The sequence below is a fragment of the Phalacrocorax aristotelis genome, chromosome 8, assembly GCF_949628215.1.
Source record: "Phalacrocorax aristotelis chromosome 8, bGulAri2.1, whole genome shotgun sequence".
In the NCBI taxonomy this organism is placed as follows: Eukaryota; Metazoa; Chordata; class Aves; order Suliformes; family Phalacrocoracidae; genus Phalacrocorax; species Phalacrocorax aristotelis.
The window spans coordinates 22,685,567-22,706,352 of record NC_134283.1 but is presented as its reverse complement, the minus strand read 5'-3'; the positions used below and the strand labels follow the sequence as shown (position 1 = coordinate 22,706,352).

The 20,786-nt window shown below is 49.0% G+C and overlaps 2 protein-coding genes across 2 annotated transcripts in view; both read right to left on the bottom strand.

Annotated features, from left to right (window-relative positions):
* ATP6V0D1 (ATPase H+ transporting V0 subunit d1) overlaps nt 1-17,069 on the bottom strand; it is a 36,048-nt gene extending 18,979 nt beyond the window's left edge. Inside the window, exons 1-2 of the mRNA XM_075101840.1 lie at nt 16,882-17,069; nt 6,534-6,705 (exon numbers count right to left, since the gene is read on the bottom strand). Of these exons, the coding sequence (XP_074957941.1) occupies nt 6,534-6,705; nt 16,882-17,011 (302 nt within the window). The 5' untranslated portion in view covers nt 17,012-17,069. The remainder of the gene's footprint in view (nt 1-6,533; nt 6,706-16,881) is intronic.
* Nucleotides 17,070-17,650: 581 nt separating this feature from the next.
* On the bottom strand, nt 17,651-19,076 carry AGRP (agouti related neuropeptide). Its single transcript, XM_075100988.1, has 3 exons — nt 18,872-19,076; nt 18,486-18,580; nt 17,651-17,878 (listed from the first exon to the last, which is right to left on the bottom strand). The coding sequence occupies exons 1-3, from the start codon at nt 19,044-19,046 to the stop codon at nt 17,687-17,689; spliced, it is 462 nt and encodes a 153-aa protein (XP_074957089.1). The 5' UTR covers nt 19,047-19,076; the 3' UTR covers nt 17,651-17,686.
* Between the last annotated feature and the right edge of the window lie 1,710 nt (nt 19,077-20,786).

Genomic DNA, 20,786 nt, shown 5'->3' with positions numbered 1-20,786 from the left:
CATTGGTCAGTAGGAGGAAGGTCACACTGTTCCAATTCAAATCCACCGGCCAAATGAAGTATTCTCCAGGCACTTGAGGTTTGGGACAAAAAGCATCCCCTCAACATAATACACAGTGAAATCCACCTTTCAAAGAGTCCCCTTCTGATGAGGACACCCACAGTCACTCCATTTTGAAAGATGACTTCCACGGCCACCACTAGGCATGCAACCCAGTGCATTTTCAGAGACACTGGTTCTGAGAAACTGGTATGAGATCTGTATCCTTTGGGTATGCAGGAGAACAGATGGAGTTCTGATGCTACCATCCAGACAACGCAAGCCTGTCATCATTTTCAGACCATTAGTTACATGCCCTCTTATTTTGAATATTGCATAATCCCTCCAAGAACTTGGCTTATCAGTTCAACTTTGCACTCCCTGCAAACAGGGAAGCTGTTTGTCAGAAAACTATGCTTCTCTGCCAAAACCATCTCTGCCAGAAAAGGCTCTTAAACCTTTTATTGCAGGTTCCCCAGCCACTACAGTAATTTTTGCTTCCCGATCCCACCGCCATCAAGTCAACAACTAATTGAAAATAGTATAGTACAGTTTTAACCACAGCAGCATTAGGAAAGATCCTTCAGATTGTTCCATTTGCCCAAATAAACTGGAAGTGTCTAATGTAAAGCATTTGGAGTTTTTTCTCCTGCAAGACTTCAAAAGCATGTAGTCTCCGCATTGTAACCTCCACAGTTATGGCAGGATGCACGCTCTAGTATATTTAGAATAAAGACAGGCAAGGTCCTAGTCCAGAAGAGAGGATTACTGCTCTTCACGTCAAGTAGCAACTGAAACAATTTGGCTCTGGAAAAAACCACTGCTGCAAGATTAAGTTTGAACTCAAAGTTGTGCAGCAGAAACTAGATCTATCCAGTGCAGGGGAGAGGCAGAACAGGACTGGGTCAGGGAGAAGGTAAAAGAGGGAAGTGTCAGCTAAGAAAAGGCATGCACAAGGGGGAAAGGTACATGCAGTCTCATCAAAAACATGTCTTGTGACGACAAAAAACATACTGAAAGCCAAGTTCCCAGCGGCATCCTCAGGGCAACAAAGAACCCAGTTCCCAGCCCTAGCAGACTGGTAAAGACAAAAAGGACCTATTCAGTCCTCTGATGACAGGCTTGATCACAGAATTGGAAAGTGTGTTTAGATGCAGCTCCCCACCCCAGACCTCACTCCTACAGCAGATTCAGTTTCTACACAGTTACCAGAAGCTCCCCCACCTGAACATGAGATCGAACCCTTCTCTGCCCATCAGCTTGCTGCAAGGGCTCAAGGGGCCCACCACATCAGAGCTGCCAAAGCCCTCACATCAGGCTGCTGTGAAACCAGACTTCGCAGAGCAGGGAAGAGACTGTACTGAAGCAAAAGCAAAAAAACCCACCCCTTTTCCTTCCACCCCTGGAAAAATACTAAGGCTGACAATCCAATCAGGCTACAGCAGGCTGGAGTCAGGAGCGACACCATGAACCACAGATAAAGTATTCTATCTAAACCGTATACAGGAACACTGGACGGAAGAAGAGGTAGGACATGGCACCATGTTAGGCTAACACAAAGAACAAAGCCTTTACAGAAAGGCAGGGCAGCACATCACCGAGAAGAACCTAAAACCCACTTCCATCCCACAAGTCAATATGTGCTTGTTGAATTCAGGAAGTGGGTTTGGCTCTTTCAAGTACACTTAATACCTGTTTGTTGCTGCCCTACAGAACATTGCTGCATTCTCTCAGCCAAACAGTCAATTGTTTGTGTTGAGCAGAGCTGTTAACAGCCAACATGTGCCTATCAGTCAGAACCTACTATGGTTGGCTGAAAAAAGACGTAGGAAAGCACCAGCAGCCTTCCAGAGAAGAGCTGCATAGCAAGACACAGAGCCAGCAGGTGTTTCATAGGGACCATAGCAGGCTCAACAAGTTGAGCTTTTCCTTGCCATGATACACAGTGGCAGAGGCGGCCAGCTACAGCCACCACTTGAAAAAACAAAAGGGAAATTGGCCAACTTCCTCAATATTTTGGTACTAACAACGCAACACTTGCCACAGAAGAGTTCCTGGAGACAATCGGAGCCAGGAAAGAGTCCGCATGGTGCCAGGAGAGGAGCACAACAGGATAAAAATTAGTGACAGTAAGTGACTTGGGAAGCAAAGACCTCGCTTTGGGGTTGCTGCCTAGCTGCATTCTCGGGTCTGTTTTGTTCATATGCTTTTAAACACTGTCCTTTCCCCCTAAACTCAGGGGACAGGTTAACTCCTGCCCACCTCCATAGGTGCCCATCCTTACCTAGAGTGCTATGTGTACCTTGGGACAGGCAGCCACGGGGCTCGAGTGCCACCTTCTGGCAAGCAGCAGGCAGCACTGCCTCATCTCCTTGGAGCTGGGAACGGAAAGCACACCAGGAGCACAGAGTCTCCTGGTGCTCCAGAGTCCCCACACCATCCCCGTTGCTGCTTCTTCCTGTGTCCTCACCTAGTTCATAGACCATTTAGAAGAGGCAAGAGAAATTACATACCATAATCCCACATGTGAACAAACAGCATAGCTTTTGGCAGGTTGGCTCTGGAGCAATCAGAGGGGACAAGGACTACAGCTGTTCCTAAGATCAGACAGTTCCCCCAGATCTCCTCAGCAATGTGCCCTGGGTTAAGATCTGAGCATCCTCCAGAAACAAGCACAACAGTCACCTGTTGATTGACTCCAGACTACCCCAGAGGTCCAGCAGGACATTCATGAAGGGGAAAGCCTGATGCTTTTTAAATGCTTGATCCACACCCTGGCACCAGCCACCTACACCCTGGCCACTCACAGTGAGATGGCACCCAGGTGTTTAACAGGCATTGATGGGCCTGTCTTGTGTGAGGTTATCCAACATTTCTAAGCAGGCAAAAAATGTAAGTACATAACAAAGTGTCCAGCAGCAGTGAGTTTGAGTGAACTGGACATGCTACAAAACATTTTTTTTCCATTTTAAGCCAGACACACCTCCTACAATTCCACTTGATTTTAAAGATCTCTGTTTACAACCCAATGCCTCTCTCTCAAGAGAACTGCAGTGAACTCAAGCTTTCCTCCTGCAGAAGGCAGCCCTGCTCAAACTCTCTATGTCTTTCTACCATTTTCTATTTCAATTCAGCCTGTACGGTTTTAGCATATGGATACATTCAGTTGAGTACAATTTCTTCTTCTGACCACCTGGTGCCTCACTGGCCCTGAGCTTTCTAACAGGAACAGTCTTTACTATTTCCTGCTCAAGCTTCATTAACTGCCCTAAGATAAAAGAGTGGGAAATAGTCAGGTTTAAAGGCAAAGATAAATCACCCCATCATGCCTATCTGTGTGCCCAGCCGGAAAAGATGATGAAGCGGCACATGTTTGTGCCAGTGTCACCCAGGGTAGGCAGGATGACACAGTACCTCCACCACTTGCACAGGCACAACATCCCCAGCACTGCCAACATCCTTTAGCCAAACATCTCTGATGTTGCTGACACACCACCCTGGGTTAGACAAAGGCTACTGGTACAAGACACACTGCCAGCCTCTGAACAGAGCTGTTCTCCACTCCAACTATTTGGGACATGCATGAGAGGCTTCACGCTGTCAGTGGGACAATAATCCCTGAAAATTCTGCCCCCTGCCCCAAACCGAAACCTACTGCAACCAACAGGACAGTCTCAGAGAACAAATCACTGCCTAAATGGCAACCCAAGAAGTCATATCTAGTCTACCCTCTTTTCTTCTAGCCCTGTCACTAAACATACTAGTATTATCAACAGAAGATATTAAGACCCACTAGGCAAAAATCAGCACTCTCTCCAAACTCCTGGTGTTTCACTGTCCTCATTCTTCTGCTTTAACTTGTCTGTAGCATCGTTAAAAGTTATTAGAGCTCCTAAAACATTAATAGCGACTCCCACCTTGGGCCAGATGAAGCTGGTAACACCTTCTCTATTTCATCAATATGCCACTGGTGTGATAAGACCCAGAGGAGACCCCTCTATTGGTGGAGCAGTGGAACCATGCCAAAGCACAACTGAACACTTGGACTCTTTGCAAAAAGGGTTCGGCAAGAGAGTAGAGACACTTCATGTAGGAAGACAGCTTTTCTCCTGCTTCACCTTTTGCCTTCCTCTAGGCAGCACTGAAGACAGTGGCATTAAAGAAGTCTTGCAGGTAAAAAAAGAAGAGATGAGAGTGAAGATAACTCAAGGAAGAAACATGAGATACAGATATCTGCACAGAGCTTTGTTTTGTTATAGAGAACTCATCAAAATCAGAAAGTAGCAGGGCAAGATCAAAGTTAAATCAAGTTGAGGGCAAAACACTAGTTTTAAAGTTAAGTTATTCAAACAGCTGTGAGAACCAGCCTATCAGCCTATCACATGAGATGCTCAAGGTCTTCTGCATAACTCGCGCTGGATGTAGGCACAGGATAAAGGTCAACAGGATTGGTGTAACAGGTAAGTGGATTTCCACAGCCATTCACAGCCCTTCCTATCAAGTCATGCAGCATGTCATCAGGGGAGGCACGGTCTGAGACCTTTCAGTTCATCTTTTCCACCTGTCTATTTTCAAAGTGAGACTGTTAGGGAACAGCAAAGCCTGCAAGATACTCATGTGTCCTGCCCAAACTATTGCCTTTAAAAAGACATGACAGAAGCTAAAAGAAAAGACCATTAGTGATTACTATGATACTTCCATAGAGACTAGACATTTCCATAAACCTGTAGGGCAGCAAAGGAAAAGCACCAGTGGAGGACAAACTACCTAATATTGCCAGGCTCCAACGGTACTGATGTCTTTACAGCAAATTAAAGATGGTAGAGGTGTTTTGAAAGTTAACTTGAATATTTTATGTTTGAGATAACAGAAGAGATTGCTCCATACAACTAAGATGATGACCTAGAAACTGCTTCATCTATTGCAAACACTGCTGCAAAACAAGGGCTTGGTAATGTCTTGCTGATGTCTTGCTCCACGTCTCTAGCCAGATACCAAAGTGTGATGATTCTTAGTGACAGGTATGTAAGAAAAAAAACCTATTTCTTAGAAAATAAGAAAGGCTTAAAAGACAGGCAGCTTTAGCACAGCAACCCAGAAGATAACAGGTATGAGCCACTGGGTTAGAAAAATTAGTGTTACTGTCCCAATATAGAGAGGGCAGAACAGGAAGGAATACAGCAGAGAGACAGGTCTTTAATCAATATTTGCACATGCAGGAGATGCCACAGATAGGCCAAAATGTAAAAAAAAAAAAAAAAAAATCTTTGAATCGACCACAAAGGCCTTTCCACATTAGCCTGCATCATTCAAAAATCTCTAGGTGGCAAGCAAGATAATGCACACACAACTGCAAAAAATGCAAGATTAAACATCATTTGCCAGAGTGCCTGCGATGAGCCCATGCTCATTATACCAAATAAATGAATGATGATGTATCAGCTATCTCACTCAAGGACAGAGTACAATCATCTTCTTAGAGATGAAAGTTAAAGTCATGTTCTACTGAACCAGAAATTAACTTTTGGCCATGACATGTCTCCTTACTGGTTAGAGAAGGCCACTGGCTATGCAGTTTTCAAGCCAAACTAGAGCTTACAGGAACACAGACTAAGGAAAGGAAAAAAGGCAATTTTACTTCCATGTTTCAGATGCAAACTAGTACAACTGGTATCTCACTGAGGTTAGCAATTTCATTTTATTGCAGATCAAAACAAGAGCAGCACACAAAGAAGCAGAAGGCTATGCAACACTGCTAGAAGATACTTAAACGAGGTCTGTGCGATTTCAAGCTTTTCACTCAGCTGAACCTGCTGTGGAAGCACACACACCCCATGTCTTTTAATGCGCTGACAGGGACATGCTGCGGCTGCTGCAGTCCTGTCTTACCCTGCTGCATATTGTAGGCCCTCCCTTCCGCTTAGCGCTGGCTGAGAAAAATCAGCCAAAGATTAAGCCCAAGAGGGGAAAAGTTGTTCAATTTTTGGCCAGCTCAAACCCCTGAGCCAGTCTGTGAGGGGATCAGAGGAAGGCCTACAGCCCCTGGGGTGGGATGGCAGGATCACAGCAGCCTGATGAAGGCTGATTGACCTCGGTGAGTCAAAACTAGAAGGCAACTGCTGTCATGCACATGCATGGCATGCATATGTTTTGCAGCAGGATCACTTTTAAAAGTCTCAGGAACATTTAACACATGGGACAAGCGTAAGTGACAGCTCCAATAGAGACTGAACCAATTCTGCAACAGAAGGCAGCTAAGGAGCTGTGCCAGTGAAGCATGCATACCCTGGGAGCAGAACTGCAGAACCCTTCAACAACATAGTCATACTGTGCTGCTGGTTGGAGACCTCCAGATACAACAAAACCAGTTTCATTCAAGAAGCTGCAGAAAACATAGCAACTACAGGGCTGAGTGTGGAAAACTGGCCCGAGAGCCCTCAAGTCTGGAAGAACACCAAGGTTTCAAATGCTGTTCACGAACAGTTGCCACTCACGTGATGAAGTCCAGAAAACTTGCTAGGGGCTCATATGCGTGGTTCCTCATGTGACGGAACTCCACCACCATCTTCTCCTTCAGCTTGTCGTCTATGACTGAGACAGTGAGTGGGGAGGCTTCATTGGCCAGGAAGTTCCCATAGTCTGTGCTCTGGAGGTGAAGTTTCAAGTCTGAAAAAGAAAGAATGATTCCACTCTACAGGGTTTGTGCTGGGTTTGGGGGTTTTGTGAGCATATCCAAGAAAGCTGGTGCTCAGCACTTCTCTAGGCATTCCCTTCTCCGAAAGATCACCTAGACAAAACCTATATGTTAAGTCATACACTTGTATTTATGCTCAGTTTTATCATGGACAAACCAAATGCAGGAAGAGATTGGTGTTTCACTGTACCAGCCTTGCCTCATCTTAAAGAGGAAACTGTGACACTATCTTTGTAACTGAGCACACACGTCCACCGTGCTTGATCAAGACGGAAGGTTGCTGATTTTCTAGGAAGTATTTGCTAGCAAACTTAAAAAAAAAAAGAAACTAAACAACTTAGGCACTTCCTTTAGCCAAAAGGGCTCTGGCTGCAGGCTTCTCTGAAGAAATCATGACCAAAAACCTATCTGTACCCACCAGCAAGTTTCCTCAGATACTAGTGGAAGCACCTGAAAAGCTTTCAAAGCCAAAAAGACACTAACAGCAACCTTGAAATTATACTGGTAAAGTAAGGTCAGGCACTAAGAGGTAGAGAGAGACTGGTGAAGAGGAAGGCCATTTAAATCCCTCTTGTATGGCAGGCAACCTCTGCCCAGGATGGAGGAATATGCTCAGAAGCCTTCCCCTCCTCAAGTTTCAAGTAGAGGAAACCTTTGTTTCTTCCGTTACCCTTGCTACAGGTCAGGTGGCCAGCCAAGCTGCAGCCCTAACCAAGAAGCAACCACAACATGCTGAGCTCTGTCAAGATAAAAGGCCTATTTGAGCCAAAAGCATTTCAGTGTCGCTATGGAAAAACTGAATCCAGAACTGAGGAACGTCATATAATCCTCCTCCTCAAAGCTCTACTAGTTGCACTGGTACACAATGTTCACCTCCCTTCAGCTTCACCTCAGAGGGGCGGTTAGGCAAGCACCCTCCTAGGGATTCAAGACTTTTATGGGGAAAGGAATGTAGCTGGAAGAGTTTAGTCAAACCAGATGTGAACACACCGTCCAGAGAACAAAAACCAGACATTTCTCCCTGGTTTCTTTGAAGCAGGAGCACTGAGGCTGCCTTTCCCTTCCACTGAACCGTACGAGTCCAGTGTTATGGCATGAACATCCACAGCACCGAGGTCAGAGCAAGGACTCAGCCTAGCTTGAGGAATTTGATCTTTTGACATTACAAGCTCAGTTTGGAGCCTGGTGTGGAGGATGCTCTCCAGCTTGTGCCTGTAGCTGGGTGTAAAGTCCAGTGCAATACTGTCCTCAGCCCAAGGGGTAGAAGGGTGAAATGGCTTTCAAGCTGACTTTAACTCTTCTAGGTATTTCTAAGGGGTTCTAGCAAAGATGTTTTTGAGCCAGCGCTTTTTAGGTATGAAGATGTTACCACTGCTAAGTCTCACAGGAAACAGGTGGTGGTTATGGGGGGGAAAGGCCAGATACTTAAATAGTTGCTGTCATGTTTCTCAGCAGTTTATAGGAGAGTTTGGTGGTGCCCTTACTTCTAGTAAGGAGTCCAAAGAGAGCTACTTTCCCAACAACACGCATCACAGCTGACGCAAAACAGAAACTTAACCTAGATCTCTGCTCCCCAGACTATGCTGCAGCTATCTAGCTGTGTTTTGTTCTACCGAAACATTATCAACTTATACTTTCAAGGTGGGAAAACATCATCCAGATGACTCAAGACAATGGAGTTTTCAGCATGACCCTTGTCAAAGTCAAACACTGGATCATGCCAAAATGATCAGAACACACCCCTCACCTCCATTCAGCCTGACCAGGATTGTTACTGATGATGATAACTTCCTAAACCCTGCAAAAAGCCCAGCTCACAGGCAGCACCCTGCATGCAAAGAATTCTGTCATCTGCTTTGCAATTGCTTGATTTTTGAAAGCTAAGATATAGTTACAGAGAGGAAATCTACTGGAATTACACTGTAATAAGTTTCATTCATCCTTCCGAGAACTCTTGGAGGATGAGCTTTGGAGTCCGAATGGAAATTAAGTTCCACTGTCAGATTAGGGTTTTACTAGTTTGCTTTTAGTGGAGGCTGGAGAAAGCCCAGAGCAAAATTCAGCAGTTGCTCAATGAATGAGAGAAAAGGTCCCAGTAAGAGTATTGCACCAATAAAATCAGACTGCAGGGGAAGACACAGGGGACTTCCTGTCTTCCAGACTGCACCAGCTACATTTATATACCTCCTACATTCAGTTCTCTGTAATTGTGCAGAGCTCAAGAAAACTAAGCCTGCCCAAAAAGGCATGTGATGTTGTTTTGCAGCTATACAAGACCTTGGAGAGGAAGCAGTTATTGCGTATCCTACCATGTCTTAGTTCGGTAGTGAAGCTTCCAAAAACTTTTGGCTTGTTTCCTCAACTCCAACTCTGCTACAGCAAAACCATCAGTTCGTTTTGGTGTCACCATGACCTGCAACTCTGCTTTTACTTTTGAGGCTGCAAGAAGCCACCCTGTTACTGGGTCACTTGATGCTAGTGACACAAAAAGTAGAGTTGGCTGTACCATCCACTCCCAGGAGGTCAGAGCTGCATCGCATTTAGACCAGACACAAGCTGCACACTTGCAGCCTCTCCCTCAACAGCTCTGAGCAAGTTCCCAGAGCATGTTGTCCCACTCGACGAGGAGGCTGTCCCCCCAGCTCCACAGCACAAGAGCCAGCACAACATTATGTTGCAACTGGAATAAGAGCTATGTTTATGTAACACTTGGAATTAATATTTACGGAGAAGGCCAGCCACAAACTGCAGGAACTAAACTCTTCTGAATCTCTTAGCATCCAAGCAGACAGAACAGAACATGTTTTCCAAAAATTGGACCGGATTTATAAACCCTGACCCAATGCATCCCATGGCGTACCAGCACCTTACACGAGCCTGTCCTCCTCCAGCTGCTGGGCCACTGAGTTTAATTGGGCTATTCACATGTCAGGCTTCTCAGTTAAGAGCTAATCCCATGGTTTCACGAATCCCCTGCCAGAAGGGCTGTCCCAGTAGCACTGTGACTAGTAAGTGGACCCACTGCTGAGCAAGCCCCACACTCTCCAAAAGCTCATGTTCCTGTTTCCTAATGCAAGTTCAGACCAAGCTGGAGTCGGCCTCTGGCAGCAACCGCAGCACCTCAGCAGGGGCGGCTGCCTGAGGTCCTATGTGCTGCATATCGGTGAGGTGCTTGCTTTGAGTCTTCTGCCATGCCTCTTCCCCAGCTGCCTGCCAAAAGGGAGAGACACCTGCACCTACAGCCCAGCACTCCTGATGAACTCCTCCAGATGCTGACTAACAGCAGCACGCAGCCTCAACCGAGCAATTGCTTTTGAGAAGTACGTTTGCCTGTTTCGGCATTTTTCCAAGCAGTTCACGCACTTTAAGAAACAGACCAAGCCAACATTTGGCGAGGGAGTGCTTGAATTACCGTGCTCTTGTTCTCTCTCTCCTCCCCCGCAAAAGCTAGTAAATTATGGCCAGGTCACAGTTCCCAGAAAGCTGCCTCCTGCAACAGCCCAGCAACTTGTCAAAACGACAGCCTTTTTCTGCTGTGTATTCAAGCAGAGCAGCACTCGAGATTACCATGACACATACTTACAGCCAGCTCCTTTCAGCTCTCTGATGAGGCCCTCTAGTTTGATGCAACTGGCTGTACATGAGGCATAAACAAAACTGAAGCTTAATTCAACACAGCGCTGTGCCAACACCACACCTTGACATTTCAAATGACATTTTCTTGAGAGATTTCAGATACACAGGAATACTACTATCCTCTCCTGCTTTGCTTTGTCATAACAAGGAATCAAGCCATTACTCAGTCTTTCAGACATCTGTCAGTCAAAGCCTGTCCTGTAAGCTCTGCTCAGACAGAGCAACCCATGACCCCACCAGCTCATACTTCCACCCCTTACTTCTTCAGCATCCTCCCATAATTGCACTGCAGAGCTCTGAATCAAGCTCGGGCTCAAGTGCTTCCTGGCAAGGACTGATTTGTCTTCTTGCACACAAGCACAGAATTAGCTTTCACAGCTTCCAAGCAGAACTGATGTTTTCACACAATTATCTGCTGTAACCCTGACATCTCACACCAAAGCACCTGGGCCTATCACTGCATATATAAAAATTAAAATATCATTTGCCATCTCCCAGGCCTGAAGCCGTGAAGTAGCTGAAGGGTTACACAGCAGTCTGCAGATCAGCTACATTGCCCATGTCTCCCTTCAGAAGGCTGCAGTCGTTACCATTTGGCTTGTTGCTGTCTGTTTATAGTCACCTCAGACACTCCTGAAGCTGCTTCTCCGAAATCTCACCTGAGAAGCACCCAGAGACCCTTCATTCCTCACAGAATTCAAGACCTTTTCTGGGGCTGCACACCACCAGCAGTGATGTGCCATCTCTCCTCTGCTGTCAGGCAGCAAGTTCCTCTGGGCCACAGCTGGGGACAGAGAAGTGTCTTTGGTGCTTTTCCTCATCAGTGTCTCACCTCTAGCTCTTCACCTCTCTACCTGGGATGTCCACAGTACCAGGCAGCAGCCTGTGTTTCTAGCCCAACCCTTCCTGAGGTTGAATTCACTCCCAGCACAGCCAGGTCTTGTTTCCTTTGGATTCCCTCAAACAGGTAGCCTTCTCCTGATCCTTCCAAAGGGTGAGGTAACCCCTCCTAATCTGCCTGCATCTTCAGTAAACTTCACCCCTGCATATCCTTCTCCCCCAACCCCTCACCAAAAGCAGACCACACTAAGTCACAGCTGTAACCTCAGAAGTCCAGCACACTAACAGGACATCAGCCCGGCACCTAGTGCAGCTGTTTAAGGAAGAGACAGCAAATCATCAGAAGCTAAGAGAAACAGGGCAGAAAGCAGTCTCACACTGCAGGAGCTGACAGCAGTGGAAAAACAACACGATGAAAGCACCGACAGGCTGCTGAGTGGTAGTACTTGCCAGGAAACCCAGACGCCATCATCTTCTAATGAGGGGCAGGACCCAAACAAGGCCTGAAGCTGCACTACTGCTGAGCAGCTGGCCTCAGCTGCTGCTTGAAGTTTAGCTAAGGGAAGCTACAAAGCAGGTCTCTGCCCTGTAAAGGAGGCCAGAACAAACAGCAAAGAGCCTCTGCTGAACCCTGCAGGAAGCCAGACCGCAGTGCTTGTTTGCCACCATGATTTAGCAGGCCGCAGAAGTGCCACCTTTCTTCCAATAAATAATGTTTTCCTTGAGCTTATTTTAACAGGAGAGATGATTAACCAGTCACAGCAAGTGGTTACGCTGGAGGATGCAGGACAAAGCACCAAGACTAGCAGAACAGCCTTTCAGCTACTGTTCTGTTGCTGCAAGAGCAGTCAGCACTCACAGGACAGGAATGATCTCACTATTCCCATATGCTCTACCTCACCTGGCAGGGAAAGCTATCAGGGACAGGGCCCATTCTCCCATTGAGTCCCAGCAAGCAAGAGTCAGCTTTTCACAAAGGGCTCCTAGATGTCAGGAGACCGAGAGCATCATCATCGTGCTTTTGAAAGGTCCCTACCACATTATGGCTTGGCTTCTACACCCACCAAGTTCAGGGTTCAGACTGAACCATTCTCAGAGTTCAAGATGGATCTAGGCACAGCCACACTTCAGGATCACCAAGTGGCCTTGCTTGGTTGTACAACAAAGGAGCTGCATAGAAAAGGATCTATCCCATTCCCCCCACACCCAGCAGAACACCATGAGCTTCACCAAGGTGCCAAAAGCACTCTTAGAGATAGTCTGTAGCTCCGGTACCAGGGCAACTTCTCTACACAAGAGAGGACATGTTGCCCATGTGGTTAAGCTGAAAGAAAAGCCCAGTCCAGCCTTTTGGGCCCAAATCCCAGGACCACAGTGATAAAATGGGAGAGAGAATGGTAGCACAGCCTCTCCCACTCTTCTCTCAGCAAAAGGAGATACAGCAAACACTCAGTATGTAACATCATAGAGCAAAGGCAGCCTCCCGGGGAGAAAAAAGAACCTTGGGACTATGAAAACAAAAGCGCACACAGCACTCAAAAGCCTGGTGCACAGAGGACACGCTTCCTGACATCCATTTGTTGGAGGCAAGAGCCCACAGCTCTGCTCAGGGAGGCCTTTGCTTCAGTGCAGCTAGGTGTCCTGTGGTTAGACAATGGGAAGACAGACACTTTTCACTACACACTGGCTCAACCGTGTGCTCAGTGCACTTCAGTATTTCATCATCTCTCCTCTGCATGGAGAGAGAAGAGGAGAGACTGGGAGAGAAGTGGATTTCTTTAGACTGAAAAGGCATTTAGGACAGCAACCTTTTAGCAACCCACTCCTGAGGTGACTGAATGCAGCAATCCCCTTCCGGGGAAGGGCAGGGGCCATGCAGAGTGACCCTGGAAATACTCTTCAAGACTCAAGAAGAACCCACCAACCTGTCCAGTCATGGTTTATTCCACATCATCTAGCCCTGTATCAAGAGTTTAGTGCTCACTACGTATTGCTACAGATTAATTTGACAGAAAACAAAGCTCTGGCATGTGTGAGGGTACTGTTCTGGCAGACCACCATGCCCTCCAGCTGGTGTGGAGTCAGAGTCTAGGACAAGTGCGACCTACTTGCTTCAAGCTCTCCAATTTCACTGTTGACCCGCATGCTTCCTAGAAATAGAGGTCTGCAGACCAAAGTGAGGAGAGAACCATAGTCTTAGAAATCCTTTCTTTCTAAAAGAATTACATGTATTTACTCCTCCTAGCCACCCTTCACCTCCCAGACACATCTTCAGTTACTCTGCTCTTCCCCAACCTGATGTGACATGACACCATTACCTTGGGGTTACGAGGACTGAAATAGCAAGAGTTTTCATGGGACAAGTCCACAGCAGACTGATAAACTGCAGGCTGAGGTGCACAAATAAAACATGACAGACCCCTGTGGGAGCATGAGACTAGTCCCACGCGCAGCTTAAGCCAAAGACAGGACAGATCTCACCCCTCCACGTGTACAACACTGTTTCTATAAGCCATGCAAGTACACAGCTGAGCTGACTGCATGGACAGAAACACTAGCACCCACAGAGAGGTGGTGGTGGTGGTGGTAGTGGTAGAAACATGCAGCCTCTGGAAAGCCTCTCCAGAGGCCCACACTAGCAAGCTTGAGCCAACTACCTGCCACTTCTCAGCTGGCTATTTCACAGCCTCATTACCCAGCTAGAAGGTGACATGCTGCTGCTGGATTTCACCATGCCGATTACCTTTATCACACTGGCAGGTCAGAAAGAAATCTGTTTCCTATGCTGTTGCTGTGGAAGCAAGAGGAATATTAACAATAGGCTCATGAACACTGACTTGACAGAAATTCCTGTTTCTGGAGAAGATGCTTTTGTACATTTCCCAGGCTCCATATACTTTTTGCAGTATGGAGCACTGCAGACCAATAGTAAAGCCTGCTGATAACCTTCATTCAAGACCCAGACCAAACTCTGCTCCTTAAAAGCGGCACTACTGTCCAACTGCAACAACAGCTTTTTATTCTCCAGAGATGATACCAGACCTCTAAGAGGCTATCATGGCTTTTAGGAGCTGGAGATGGCTCACCATCCTTTTGACAGTAGAAATCTGAGTGATTCATAAGTTTGGTTATCCAAGACAGATTTCACTTAAGAACAGATCCATGCTCACACCACTGAAGCAGAGGAGAGCAGCTCCAAGTCCTCCACTGACACCCTGCGTCAGAAGCAGGAACTGGCAGCAACAGAGGACCAAGCAGGTTCCAAGCCATATCCAGCACAGCTGAACAGCACACAAGGACCTCTGGCTGAGACACAACAAAAGCACCAGGACTTGTGGAGATGAAGAGATTAAACTTATTATTGCTGAGGGTTTCAAGAGAAAGCCTAAGCCAAAACAGCTCTCACACCCTCCCCTCAATCCTCATCAAGTTTTCCTGCCAGCTTCTTAAGGTAGCTCAGGAGCCCACTTGATCACAGAGAACGTATTTGGCTATTTCTGGCTCACCAAGAACCAAGAGCTTGAATCAACTTACTTTGTGATCAGGCAAGCAGAGGCAACAGAGGATCACACAGAAAAGCATGATCTCCTTCCAGTAGCACTAAGCCGTCAGCCCAAGTCCTGAATTCAATTCCTTCGTGCTTCCAGACCAATCCAAGCACACAAGAGGGAGCAGCATTTCAGACCTGGAAGTACAATGTCTTCCAAGCAACGCCAATACCAGTGACCAGCCAGATACCCGATTCCCAGGACCAGCCCCCAAACAGCCTTGGTCCTGCAGGATTTCTCCACAGCCAAAGTGATCATTTGGTTCAGGACCAGAACTAAACACAGAGCCAGACTCACATGCAAGAGGCAACAGCAAAGACAAACCAGAAACGGTAGAGAAGAATGTATGAGTATTTTATGCCTAGGTACTTATTTTGGCTGCTAATAAGCTAGCCACTGCCTGGATATAGTGCAGACAAGCACCTGGGAGAGAAAGAACACATGCTAAAAGTCTGTGGAGCACATAAAACAGGTACTGAAATCAGAAGTAGAGTAATGGAGGAAATAAACGGTCTGACCACAGACCTATATAAGCGATCAAGAGCAACATTCCTTTGAAGGAAAAAGAAAGCATGCTCCAAAGTGAGAGTATACTACAGGAGCCTAAACAGGGGCATGGAAGGCCAAGTGGAAGAGGAATGAGACCAGCAGTGAACTTGGAACAGCCTTCAAGCTCTGAATGAAGCTTAACAAGGAGCACAGCAGCAGCAGCCACCACCAGAAAGCTATCAGGAATGGGACAGTAACAATACCAAGACAAACATATGGGACTCCAAACTGATTCATTCCAAATGCAGAAAACACTGCTCCAAGGGAGAGCAAAGTTTACACAACTTATTTTAGAAGGCAAGGAGGGGAGAAAAAAAAGAGAAGCTAAAAATACAGAAAGACTACAAAGAGGAATTTAACTGCAGGGAAGGCGATAAAGTGATAGTTTCGGCCATGCTGAGGCTTCTGATGAGCAAGAGAGCATGAATACCCCCTGCCGCCCTCTTTCAGGCCCTGTCCTCCATAGCAAGAATGACAGACGCTGCTGCAAGCAAAGAGCTGAAAAAAAGTCTGTCTGAAAAGGGGCTTCTGTCCTAAGTAAAAATATCCTGGTTATTTTTAAGGTAGAGACTGAGGCACATAACAGTACTCCATCCCCATTCTGTCATTTAATGTTTGCATGAGCAACTCCAGGTAACTTGCAGCCAGGGTTCAGCTGGCCAAGGATCCCTCTAGATAGACAATATGAATTTCAATTGCTCAGCAATAATCATCAGGATAAAGCTGATACTTAACTAGTATTTTTAAAAGAAAGAACAATTCAGTAATTATAGTCTTGTTGATCAAAACAACGGACATCTCTGGATACATATGTTTCTAGCCTACTTTCAACAGAGACCTGGTTTTGATCTTTGTGACCTGTGATCCACATTCCACACACCAATGAGTGAAAAACTGTTAAGCAGGTCACTGATACAGAGAAACAGTTTAACACTGACTAATTAGCCTTGAAAGAGAACTCAAGATTACAGGCGAAGGGTAATTCACTGGTGAATTTACTAAGGTCTGCACCGGATATTTTCCACTAGCAATCTTTCAGTAACAGCAGGTACTTTCCTAGATGACCAAAGACTGATCACGGGTACCAGGGATTAAGTCAGATTACCCCAATAATCTGAATTCTGACCTTAAGGAGGTTTCCTGCACTGCCTGCCACTTAAAAAGGGAAAGCACAAAACAAGACTGCTCAGCAAAGCCTGACAAGCCCACCAGGCTCCACACAACAGCAGGACATGCACCACAGCTATACGGCCACCTCCAGAAAGCACTGGGAGCTCAAGCTTCCTTAAACCGCCGTATCAGCTACTGCAAATCACACGGCCGGGCTGACCGAGAAACTGAGTCATCTGAGCTCGGAAAGAGCCGCCGAAGGGGAGGACCAACTGCCTGCTGAGCCGAGGGGTACTAAGGGGACAGTGCCTCAAAAACGCCGCTGTCGGCTCTTTTCCCTACTGCCACGCAGCCCCTCGCCTCCCCACCCTCACGCCAGCCGAGCTTTCCCCCCAGCCCGCCGGCCGGGCCTTCCCCTCAGTGAGGGGGGTGTCCCCGCCCGCCTCAGACCCCACCGCCACTCACCCTCCAGGCTCTCACACTGCACCAGGTTCACATAGTCACCTTGCCGCAGTACCCCCGCTTTAAACCCGCGCACCAACCCTTCCAGGTAACCGTTATCCACGTTAAAATACAGCTCAGGGAAAGACGACATGGCGGCCACCAACAAGACGGGAGAACTACCCCGACGCCTCACGTGACCCGCCCGGCGCTCACGTGACGGGGGCGCGAGCATGGCCCCGCCCCCTTCCCGGCAGGCACTGCGAGGGCGGGAGGCGCCGGGGGAGGTGGCGGGGGTGCTGGCGGGTTTGGGGGCTTTTCACCACCTCCGCGGACGCGTTTTGTCCCTTGTGGCTTGTGAGTTAGTGCTGGTGGAGAAGGCGATGCTTTGTGCCGCCTGTGTCAATACAGCGGGTACCCCCTTGGTCACTGATTCCTTGGGGTTGACAGCTCACAGGTGTAAAGCACCCTGGGCTGCCACGATACTGACAGGAGAAGAACGCAAGTAAAGCTCCCAGCACAGCCAAAATATCACCTCCTGGGGCACCCCTCCTGCTGAGAGACCACTCATCTAGCCAGGAGCTGCTCTGCAGAAAAAAAAATCTCATTTTGTTTACACAGAGGCGCCCTGGACTCGTGGCTGTGTGGACAGGGTGCCCACCTGGGTGCAGGTACTGCCATCTTGCTACTGCCCTTCTCCGAGACGTCGAGGAAAGGCATTGAACCATTCCCACTCAGCAATGGCTTTTGCAAATGGCTGGTTTATTAGAGCTGCAGAGGAGGAGGTGACACGCGTGGGCAAGGAGCAGGCAGCCCTGTGGCACAGGCACTAGTTCTTGCCGCAGGGGAAACTGGTGCTGATTTTTCTGCAGTAGCAAAAAGCGTTGAAGAAGCGGCAGTAGCAGGTGGCACAGGGGTCGCAGCAGGGGACCTGATGCCCGAGGCAGGACTCCAGGAGGCGGACACAGCGGCGGGGGGAGCGCTCTTCTCGTCCCGCAGCTTGCAGTTCTGTGGATGATGCCTGCCGGAGAGAGAGGAGGAAGAGGAGGGAAAAAATTGGTGCTGGACCACTGTGCCAGCAATAAAGAACTGCATGGGAGAGAGCCAAGAGTGGCTGCTGAAGCCTGCCACCGCCAGCAGCAGAGAGCTCTGTCATGTTCAACTCTGGGCTCAGACTGTAGGAAATCTGGGCTCTCTGTGGGCAACACTGCCTCATCCACCATGTCTCAAGGCCTTGATGCACACATTTATTTTGAAGCACAGACTTGACTTTAGTGAAGGGTGCCGTGCTTTCTGCCCAAACAGAGACGCTGGGCTCAAAGCCAGGCAGGACATGGCACTGCCTGGTGAGCTCCTGCTCTGCAGAGGCTTCCTGGACTGCATTTGAGGTGAATTAAAGCGATAGCAGGCGTGCAGGCTTGGACCACCCTGCTCTGAGTGCCAGAGCCCTTTGCAGCTCGTCCCAGCCCCGGCTGCTCCCCAGCAGATGACGAATAGATACTCCCTTCCCAGGCAGCACCATGTTGGGCTCCAAACCACCCCTGGTCCCGGGGGCACAGAGCAGGCTGCTGTGGCCCCAGGCCACCCCACTCCTTGGGGTGTCTGCAAGAAAGCTCAAGGAGCGTTACCTGCGGTTCCAGCATGCCACCTCTCTGCACCAGATCACCGTCAGCTTCTTGGACCGCCAGGGCCATCTGCTCAAACCCCAGCTTGGGGAGAGCTCCTGCGAGATACAGAGGGGCTGGACAAGGAGGCTGCTGGGGGGTCTGCTCTGATTCTGCTCCCCATGGTCCTGTGTCCCTTCCAAAAAAAGCCCCCCCACTCCCCGCAGGTGTCACGGCAGCAGGAGGCAGGAGGCTGCTCTCACAGTGATAGGAGAAGCTGCACTGCTTTAAGGGGATCCCCTGCATCTAACCTCGGGCGTGGGGTCCCCACTTCTATTTTGGGGGCCCTGGGCATGCCAGTGAGCAGCTAGTGGGGGGCAGCAGGTGGGCAGGGGGATTGCAGGACTCACCCACTGGCTCCGCAGAGACCTCCTTGAATTTCCGTAGGAGGGTGGAGTAGCGGGCTCTGTCTGTCCCCTCCGGCCCACCACGCACCTTCTGCAGGTGGCCGTGGCCAAGGTCGGTGGTGAGGATGGCCTGGGTCCCCTGCAGCAGCCCACAGCACAGCAGCAGCACGTTCAGCATGGTCCTAGGGGGACAGCCTGCACAGAGGGGTCCTGGCCAGCGTCAGCCTGGCCTGGCCCCCTCCTCCACCCCACTGCCGTCACCCACGAGCAGCACCACGTCAATGAGGAGCAGCCTCTGCCAAGTCAGCTGCCACGCTGGGCTGTTTGCTGTCTTGGAATTGAGAGCCTTTCTTGGGTCACTGCACACCTGGGAGCTTCAAGTGAACTCTCCAGAGCTAACACACGTGCCATGGGGCACCCCGCATACAGGCACATTCATGATCTGACTGCAGAGGAGTTTGAGCAGCAGAGGATGGACTGAGACTCAATCTTTTCTGCAGCAGTTCAGGGTCTCCCTGCCCCATGCACAGCCTTCAGCAGCCTCCAGACCATCATCGTGCTGTGCATTCACCACCTGCACATGCACAGGATGCAGCCAAAACATCTGACATAGCTCCTGCCGGGCGCTTTCACTCACAGAGTGTGGAAATGCCGCTAGTTTTAAAGACCAGAAGCTAATACTAATATTTACCACCTGGTCTGAATCTGGGCTTGGGCATCTGACAGGACCTTGCAGACAAGAGCCAGCACTGGGATGTCATAAGGTCCCCGAGTACCACTACAGAGGCAGCCATGCAACCACCAGCAGCTCCATCCCATGCCTTTTTCCACAGCAATGCCAAGGACAGCGCAACTCATGGCCCAGCACCTCCCTGCTTCTTGCCCAGCTCCCCTGTAATGCCTCCCTCTCCCAGTCCTGCTTTCTCTCTCTGCTCTCCAGCCACCAGCCCTTGAGCCAAGTTTCCATGCCCAGCCTTACAGGGAGGTTTGCAACACACAGGCAGGAGCCCAGGGCACAGGCAAGAGCGATGTTATGTAGTTGAAACACAAGAGACACATTGCATCTGGAGCAGCTACAACAGAAATCTCCCCAAAGTCCCTGGGAAATGACAAACTGCTTTGCAACAATTCCTTTTGAAACCAAACCACAGGGTTTGGGCACAATAAACAAACTTGGGGCTTTGAGAAGATAAAGCGTAATGCAGAGGCTGGTAGAGAGAGCAGGCATGGATATGATTTTGCTTAAGGACTGCAGTGATGGGTTGGATGTCACAGCCAAGACCCTTGTTGGGGACTCCAGCCCCTCTGTGCTACCCGATTACCTGAAAAACGTACTGGCACTTCCCTGCACAGCTTCTGTGTGGGAAGCATTTGGGTGCAAAGCCCCCACTGCCTAGGACATGGCCACCATCATCAGGAGATGTCATGTCCCCCCACCTTGGACCAGCCCGAGGTTTTTGACCTGCCCCCAGTGCAGGGTTTGCTCCCCGCTCATGGGAGGAGGGTTTACTCCCCGCTCCCACAGGAGGGAGGAAGGTGAAGGTGAAGCTGTAATGCTGAGAAGAGGATGAGTCCTGGGCTGGAGTGAGTGGGCTCGGTGGGGAGGAGGACCACAGCTAGGGGAAGGACTGGGCAAGAGCAGATGCTGCAGGGTCGGGCTGTGGGCTTTGGGGGCCTGAAAGCTGTAGAAAGCAAGGGGGCTCTTAGGGAACAAAAGAAAAGGGACCCCCAGCCCCTGGTTGCTGCCAGCAGCTGAGTCCTGTGAAACCCAGCACCTGCTGCTTTGGCAGCCTTGGGGTTCCAGCCCTGCCTCTGGCAGCCCAGAGCTGTGCCAGCCACTCTGCACGTCCCCAGCCCTGCAAAACTGCCCAGCTCTTTGCTGGGAGAGATCCCTCTGCACCATGGGGAGCCCCGCAGC